We start from the raw sequence: 9,373 nt of genomic DNA on the forward strand, positions 1-9,373 counted from the left end.
TTTTTTTTTTTTTGGTGAGGCACATGTGAAAATTGCATAGTCTGGTGGTACACAATGTAAATTGGCCCGTGGGCAATAGAGTAAGTAGGGTTCAACAAGAAAATCCTACTTTTGTTTCCTGTCCACCTTAGCTTTGTTTTTGAATTTTATTTCAGCGTGGGAAAGACAGCTTTTCATGCTGTTTGTTGTGAGCCATGGCATCATTATTTTCTRAGATGTAATTTGTTGATAAAGCCTGTTAATTCCTTTGAGAAAAAATGAGTGATTCCCGTACACTTGCACTGCACGTGCCTGAGTTTGATCACTGTAAATGTCCCTGCCTTTTTTTGKCTTCTGTGTCAACTTAGGATAATAACCATGGCTTTTACCACCGTTCTGGATCCATAGATGTGCAATTCCCCAGCTCACTCATGTGGATAATGCATTCACCCTATAACACTGTATTTCAGTTTCAGTGATGGCTGGAGAGGAGCAGTTGCCACAAGTAAAAGTAATGAACCATTTAGCAGCGATACCGCTCTCTGTCGTAAAGCATCTTACAGTGTCTCTATCTGTCCCTACCCATCTGCAGCAATAATCATGTGAGACAGTCTTTGAAATAGTGGCACATCCAGTGCAATTCCAGGCATTAAAGATCCAGTTCAAGTTCCCATGTCCCATTTCTGACACTGGCCTCATTAATATCACCATGTCACATCTGAGTTGCAAAGACCGAGTGTCTTTAGATGTTCTGGTTCCTTGGTGAGTACAGAATACAGGAGTGAAGACAAAATTACACATTTGAGTTGTGATGAGGAATACAATAACCCGTCACCGTAGCAAAGAGCACATTTTATTTGAAAAATACGAATAAAAGATTTTGTCCCTTTTGTTTATTAAAAGAAAATGTAACAATTTCTATCAGTAACACTTGCATAAGGAGGTATACTTTACATTACTCTTTTGTTAAAAAAAATATATATATTTTTGGAGACTTTGGAAAAATAAGGATGGCCCAAAACTTGCAACACACTTCGAATGTTCCTTAGAATGCACCATGCCATTTATATGTACTGCAAGTACAAGGTCTTAGCACTTTATAATCCACAAAGTAACGCTAGGCAGCATAATTTCATATCCTTCTTTGCATTTAGAAAACTCCCTTTGTTACCCTTGTGTGAGCCTACGAGTTTGGCTAATTCCAGACTGGTTCCAATACTTAGAATTTTTAAAGAAAGATTTCAAAAATTTCTTAGACCACAGAAATTTTGTAACTGTTTTTAAATACCAGAAAGAATACTTTCACRTAGACTTTCTTTTCAGTATTCACAATTTAAACGACTGCATCGATTAGAATTAAAACTCAAAAATACTTGCAGTTATTTTGGTTTTCTAAGAAGAATGCAAAAAATAAAGTGCGTAACAGAGTAAAATTACTTTCAACTTTTAAAGTCTGCCATGTGGATGTGATAAAAGGTAACACTGACAAACAAATTAATTTGTTTTCAATGTATGAATCTTAATCTAGTGTCAGCTGAATTCAAGCTCTTCCTTGTCTTTAAAGTGCATTAAACTACATTTTGAYAGGTTTTACTTTGACAATATAGTTTCATATATTAAAAATCTTATACCGACCATTTTTTCAGACAACTTGTCAAGGTTACAGCATACTGAGTGCCCTCACCATTACGGGAAAGAGGGTTTGCTTGAAGGAATGCAACTAATTATTTTGGTGGAAATGTCTTATTAGTTGAATGGTTGCTGCAGAAATMAAATTGTAAATAGAAAAGCCCTTAAGTATCACTTTGCATGTGCCATTTAACTTTACCCAGTATTTCCAGTTTAAGTCAAACCAGCAGTTTTCAGCATTTGGTTGTTAAGCTGCAACAGGATTACTATTTAGGCTAACTGGAAAATATTTGAGRATATGAACACACAAAAGATCCATGAAAGCTTTAAGCACAGTCTATACAATCAGACTTAACCAAAAACTAGGAAAGCATTTCCCACAATACTTTCACTGAATGTATACTTTGTTTAAATCAGCAATACTACAGAATGATTGTGCCACCCATGGCATACAGTGTTAATTTTCTTCCTCTTCAATCTAGGTCAACATAGAATTTCTCAAATATAGTTTAAATTTGTTTTTAGGACACAAAGGATGAAAAGAAAAAAATCTTGAAATTGGGATAATTAATCTGCAAACCTGTTCTTTCTGCACTGTGAGGCCTTCTTCTGTGGCCCAGAAGATTTAATATTCTGTTATTTGTCATGCAAACAACACGACACTGTGATGTGTATTTGAATAAAAAACAGTAAGCACAGCAAGCATGCAGACATAACATGATAGAAAAGCACATTTGGCGATCACTGTGGATGGGACGCACCGAACAGGACACACCACAGCATCACAGAAGCAGCGTCTCAACAACCCTGCAGAGTTTTAAAGGATTAATGTTTCCTGGGGTATGATGCTGTACTGCAGCAAAGAGAGCACCAGGAACGATGAAAAGGGGATTCGTATTTGAGATATCATTAACTTAAACAGACCATTAGCATAAGGAGTGACTATTTGCTTTTGTCACTGTACTTCTGTTGCTTTTAAGCCTGAACATTCTATGATGCAAATTAAGAAAAGAAAAAAAACAAAAAAAAAACAAAAAAAAAAAAAACCCCAAAAAAACCCAAACAAACAAAAAAAAACCCAACAACAACAAAAAAAAAAAGACAATGGCAATAACACTGTTTAAAACACAAAATACAATTGATTTCCTTGCTTTCATGTAGGGCCAGAAGGAACAGACATAAAGATAACTAATATCTAGTTCTCAAAACTATAATACAACAATGAATGCAATTTTCATGCAGCTGTGATACAAAGTATTATGGTAGTGGTAATGCTGAAACATTTTAACACTCATACAATATAAAAATTTAGATGTTGGCATAAAGCAAGTGTGACATAAATAAAAAGAAAATTTCTCCTAATAAAATCCCACACTACTAGTTTCTTCGTTTGGGACAAAACTGAAACATATTCTAGCTCTACCTCCCAAAAAAAGACAAAATATATGTGTATAACTCTTACTGCATTAAAACATCTGTTTAACTTCATTCTACAGTAAGAATATCTCCTTAAACACATTTCTAGAAGATTCTATATGTCATAAAAAGTTTTAAAAAAAGAAACACAAATTATTTAACTACTTTCAAGTCATCAGCACAATATTTTAGGGTTCAGGGGGGTTTCCCTATTAAGCTTTCTTGTGGGTTCAGATTCTGAAAGAAAGAAGCAATATTAAAATTTTCAAACAAGATAGTGTACTAAAAATCAATTCTGTAACTACAGTGCAACTAATGCTTTTTAGGGTGTGAAAATCTTCTTGCAAAGCTACTTGCTATTTTTTCCAGGAGTCTAAAACAAAAGCAGTCGACTACATCTCTGGAAGGAATTTATTTAAAATAAAAAATCCCCTCAAACTCTTCAAAGTAGAACTGATCAGAAATTTCAGTCACATCTAGGACGTACCCAACCACAGAGCAAAGAAAAAAAGGCTTAATCATCTGGTTCACCTGTGTGGCTCCCAGTAGATCAGCAATAAATGTAGACCCTTCTTTTCTAAGCTGAATGTAAGCGGCACCTAAAATGCAGATGGAGGAATCTAGTGCAGCATACAAATAAATCTGTATCACTCTGTACACCAGAGCAGACAGTAAGAAAACAGTACACAGCTTCTGCTCTGGACAGTTTTCCCATCAAATGCATACTGAAGAAGTCCATTTCCCTAAGTGAAGCTACAGTTGGAAACAGAGGACTCTTAATAGATTGTAAGCATTATAGGTCATGATCTTTCATGGGGTGAGTTCCTGGTCCTCTCCCAGTATTATCACCAGAAAGATAAAGAAAAGGTTAATGTTTCAAACAAAATAAAGTAAAAATCAGAATCTACTAGATGAGGCAATACGTAGCCTGCTATACTAAGCAGAACTGTTTTGCAGGTCTGCATCTGCAATGCTAAAAAAAGGAAAAAAAAATAGCGTTGCTGGATTAGGTGTTAAGTAGCCTGCAGTGTTAAGGAGAACTATCAGTTCTGCAATGCTATAAAGTTACTAATGTAAGAAATCAATTTAYTTAATCCATAGGAATCACAGTGATGGTATATTTGCTCCACTGACTTAAAATGTTCCTGTTTCCATGATGCTTGAAATAGGGAAAAACCATCTTGTTCTGCTTAGGTGGCAATWACTCTAAGAGAAATAAATATCGGAAAATTGACCTTAAAAGAAAGAAACATCATCATCTCATTCACCTTGTTTCAATTTCTGCTATCCCAATATCTTACCAGCAGTTATATTTTGCTTTTAGTCACGCACAGAAATAGATTATGATTAAGAACTCTGTGTTTTAAGCAGGCTGTTGTAGCTCCTGGTCTCAAACCAGCAAAAGATTTAAAAAGCTTCAGCTCTTGACATAAATGAAGCACAGTGAACCAAACMACTGCATAGTTTAATGGTGCTGCCACTGTTGTTTTTTTTTATTGAAAAAGCCTATGCTTCATCTGCTTCACTGCATAAAGAGTACTTTGGGCCTATTCCATTTAAATGAATTATGTTCCCATGAAAAGACAGAAAAAGAAAAAGCACAACACTGGAAACAGTGGTTCCTCTAGCACGTAGTAACAGAGCAGGTCTGGGGTTATGGGCTAGAGCTGTGTTTGAGCTACAGATAATGRTGCCCTCCATCTGTTCGCTGGTTATGGATGACAAGATTATGAAGGACATAATGAAATGACAGCTTTTCAATGCAACCTGCTAATTCAGTAAGATTAAATCATCAATGGACCATTTATTTAAGAGGACAGGTGTGGCTTATGGCCTCTGTAAAGGAAACAGACTGGTAGCACTTCTCACACTGATAGTAAACCCCATTGGCTACCTCRCATTGGGATCACAAGAGCACAGCCAGAAATGCAACATCACAACCACCTGCAAGAGATTTGATCCTCCATTGGCTCTCTTCTTAAACAGACAGGACCATAAACTTACTGTAGCTTGGAGATGTTACGCATATTGCAATAAAAATATCATTGCTTGGCTTTACTTCAGGTATTGTTGCAGTACCAGAGACTTTATTGAGCAATTAAAAAAAAAAAAATACACAAGGGACAATAGATTCTTTTTTCTGTATTTTTCAAAATTTGACTTTCTTCCAATTGGAGAACCCAGTTTCAAATATGAAAAGGGCACTTGTTCTACAGTAACTGCATACAACTTACTCAGTTCCAAGTACTGTATTCACTTTTTTTGTTACCGTTGCTGTCATTATCTGTCCAGTTGTTCAGGAATCTCTCTGTTCTGGGAGTTAGGACTAAGTTGTTCTTTCTGATTCTATTTCCCCATAGAGTTCAGCCAGCTTCTTGAACTCAGGTCCCCAGTCTCCAAGGTAATTATAATCCTGGTCAGAGTGTGTTGTTGCTGAATCCAGAGAGCTGATGGACCCAGCTTCTGATCGATGACCCTCGTAAGCATATGTCTGCAGGGAGTCATACGGGGGCACGCTKGGGTCCAGGTCAGCCTCCGCCAGTCTTTGCTTAATGAACTCCTGAACATCTATACTGTCAAGGCTTGAGGAGGGATGATGCCTGGACAGAGGCTTCACTTCAGGACGAACATCCCTCCGGTATTTTAGCTCTTCAGCAGCAGATGGATTCCGCAGCGCTGTGATGTCAAACGCTTCTGTGTCCTCCTCTCCACCGCCCTCATCATCGTATGTCACAACGTTTTCCCGGACATCTTCTTCTGAAATGATCAAGGGCTCCTTCTTGCTACGTCTTAGGGTGATGAAAAGGACCACAATTGCTAAAGAGAAAACTGCAGATATTAGAGTAGGTTTAAAATCTATATCTGAACATGCTACAGAAGTAGCAGACACTAAGACAAAAATACAGAGGTGTAATATTTTCAGGCTGGTATTTTCAGTACTGGTTTTTGGGATCATCTGCTACTTAGTTTATTAGGAATATCTTAAAGGAGAAAAATGGACATAAAATTCATTCAGGTAAATGAGGAATGAGAAACTAGAGCTGGCATTTTTCAGAAGAGTCTGGCGCTTTCAGTGCTTCATTAAAATGAGTGTTTAGCATATAAATTGATTTAACATGTAAAAAGTTTTTTTTTTCCCTTAAGAATACTCAATTTTGTGTAATAAACTAAAAAAATACAAATAAAATGTATAACTATGTATTTTAAAACAGCCTTCTGACAAGAAAATTCTGAAGTAAGCKGTAAGGAAAATAGTCCTTAGGAAACACAAGAGTCTTTGGAAAAAAATTCTCAAAATATCCTATTTTGCTCACACTTCAATTAATGTTATTTCTAGTCATCTCTATAAGAATGCAGAAAGTCACATGAGCAGCAAAGAATCATGGATGCAGCAAGCTGTATCTCTGATAGAAAAAATAACCCAAGCCAAAACCAAGCACAATATTAACTAATGGGTAACATTCAGATTGGCCTGGGAAAATAAAAAACCTAAAAAGTGTCAAGAGGAAATGCATTTGAAATGGCACTAATCTTATGGGTCTGCTTATAGTTTCCTATGTCCCTCGCCCCTGTGGATTATGTTGTACRTTGCTATCAGTTTATTCCACAAAGGTAATTAAGAAATGGCTTTTGTAGAGTGCTAATGGTGGTTCTTAACAGCATAATGCATTTCAAAAAGCATTCCACATCTATTTTCTATCATTTTTTCACACTGTTCAAGACATGGAATTAGAGTCAGTCGCTTTTTGAAATCTCTACAAATTACAGGAAAAAAGATCTGCAGTGCTAATTACTCGATAACCTCTGAAAAATAATTTCTACTGGATTGCAGATATTCATGAATGTACTTTAAAGGCTTTTTTCCCTATTAATTTTTGCKAAACCTTTCCCCCCCTAATCACAGCTATGTGCTTTTAATTGCCTACTACCAGGCAACCACTGGTTCAAAAGCACACTGTATTAAAAACTTGTGCCTGTCCACATTCTGCCAGGGATTCTAGGGATGGCATTACTCAATGCTGCAAACACCTTACCAAGGAGAATGACAACGCAGAGCAGGATTGCAATTAAAGCTCCCGTGCTCAAGCCAGCCGAGGAGAGGAAAGCTTCAGCATGGCAGGTTCTCACTCGTCCATCTCTCTCACAGGCACAAACCCTGATGGTGAGGGTACTGCTGCTGCTGAGAGGGGGCACTCCTCCATCAGAAATCAACACCGGCAGGTAATAGATGTCTTGAGTGGTTCGACTGTACCTCCTTCGTCTTGTCAGGATACTGGCTGTGTTATCTGCAATATAAAAACCAGAATAGCACTTCAGTGAAGTAAAAAAAAATGAGGGAAAATGAAAGTTATTGGCGGCTTGTTTCCCATTAAGTGGAAGCGTGAGGCATCTTAAAACTAGACAGTCTTAATCTCTGATAATGCACAATCTAGAAATAAGATATGTCAGTAAGCACTTCTGGCCAATAGAGGAAAAAGAGGAAGCAGTGGAAAGGAATCAGCATTGCATAAATAAGATTATTTAAAACTCTTGTATTTTTATTGGAATCTAAGCAAAYTTAAACATTTTGGGTCCAGTTCACAAGTGTTTTCATCCCATGTTATAATTTTGGTAGCATGTGGACACTTGTTCAATTTGAGTACCTGGAATTATGAAGATATCTGTTGTGAAATTTTTGCACAGCAGAAAATCCTCTTGATTCTCAGAAGAATATTCATAATTCTTTAGTAAAATCCTAAAATAAGTCTTTCACCTTTTACTGTTTGTGACAGGTTTTAAAGTTTGAGCTTTTAGAAAACATCTGAAAGGACAGTGACCAAAGACACATGATATGGACATGTCTGAAGGAAGAGGGAAGGCAAAGGAAGGGAAAAGGACATTACATGTCCTAAACTAGTAGAGGTTAAAGATCAGTAAGCAAAGGGGAAATAGTGATATAAGACTTTGTCACCCTTCCATTACCTATGGTACATCTGGCACGTATTACAGTCAAGAAAAACCTACTGCTTATTACCTAAACATTGCAAGAGCATTTGTAGGCACTAAGGAGGGTTGGAAATTGCCACCCATATCCAAGAAGTTAATGGTCACAAAGAGAATGCAGGAGAAGAAATGTTACAATGTACAGTTATAGCTAAAATTCACATGTAAAATTTATTTTCAGTTTGTTGTCACCACTATAAAAGTGCTAGACCCTGATTAAAAGTCCAAGACAAACAAAATTGGAGACAAGTGCGAGTTTGAGACAGAAGCAGCCATGGAGAGATAACTGATAACTGGAAAGAGATGCTAGAAGAAAAGTTTTCTTCTTGTATTGTTTGTCACATGGTTTCCAAATTGTGAGGTTGGGATTTTTTTAACAAACAAGAAGATAAGTAAAAAAAAAACACAACTGACAAGTTTGCCTTTCTATTACAAGCAAACAAGAAATTTTCTTGATTTTCCTTACCACTGTATCTACAGTATTAAATGACTTTATCAAAACCTATGGAAAAATGAAATCCATGTTACTCTGTGAAAGTCTAGAGCAACAATACAGCCAGTGTGGCATATATTAGCCCACTGGAATGATGCATGCAAATTTGAGTGAAAGAGTTCAGTTTTTGTTTAAATTGAATAGAAGCTCTTTTGAGGGTGTCTACTCTTCATGCTACACCTTCTGTCAAGCTCTGTGCAAAATTTTTAAACATTCATTTTAACCCACATCTGTCAATATTTTATTTTGCATATCATCCAACAGCGGTATTAAGAAAAACTGGTAATATTGCCCCATATCAGCATAATACCACAAGATAATATATTGGGTAACAGGTTTCATAGAAAGAAATACATCTATGAGCTGAGAAGTGATACCCTTGCTGTTATACCGAGAACTAAACAATGAAGTCTTTTAGTTTTGCTTCTTCACAAGAACAACACTCAAAACATCCAAAACTCCTCCCCWCCACCAATTTTGGAAATATCTGGCATGGCGAGTTTGTCATAAACTCATTAAGTGTTCTTTTCCAGAGGAATGGACACAAAATAAGATATTTATTTACTTATTTATCTATTTATTTGCTGTAGACCTTGAAGTCCTGCTCTCATCATTTACATCAAGGCATACTTTTGATGACTGATGACACCAGTCGCTTATTATTCTGTTTATATTCATTCAATTTACAGAACCTTACTGAAACCAGAATGAGGTGAACAGATAATTCTTTATTCTGAAAAGATGTGACAGAACATAAGACCATCATGTTGTGGGAATTATGTTTCCATAGAGGTTTTACAATGTCTATGATTTGACATAATTTGCAAAGTTATTTGTTACATATACATCCTGCCCCCAAAATAAAAAAAAAAA

General features: G+C 36.4%; 1 protein-coding gene across 2 annotated transcripts in view; it reads right to left on the minus strand.

Moving 5' to 3' along the window:
* Positions 1 to 3,911: 3,911 nt before the first annotated feature.
* The window catches only part of CDH18 (cadherin 18), a 158,018-nt gene continuing 152,556 nt past the window's right edge, over positions 3,912 to 9,373 (minus strand). The window contains exons 10-11 of one of the 2 annotated variants that reach the window (XM_057390393.1): positions 7,059 to 7,310; positions 3,912 to 5,841 (exon numbers count right to left, since the gene is read on the minus strand). In XM_057390393.1, coding sequence (XP_057246376.1) covers positions 5,351 to 5,841; positions 7,059 to 7,310 — 743 coding nt within the window. In that variant the 3' untranslated portion in view covers positions 3,912 to 5,350. Of the gene's footprint in view, positions 5,854 to 7,058; positions 7,311 to 9,373 lie in introns of both variants that reach the window. The other variant, XM_057390392.1, reaches the window with a different exon arrangement.

The sequence above is a fragment of the Malurus melanocephalus genome, unplaced genomic scaffold, assembly GCF_030028575.1.
Source record: "Malurus melanocephalus ecotype Western Australia unplaced genomic scaffold, MMel_1.1 scaffold_25, whole genome shotgun sequence".
Classification (NCBI taxonomy): Eukaryota; Metazoa; Chordata; class Aves; order Passeriformes; family Maluridae; genus Malurus; species Malurus melanocephalus.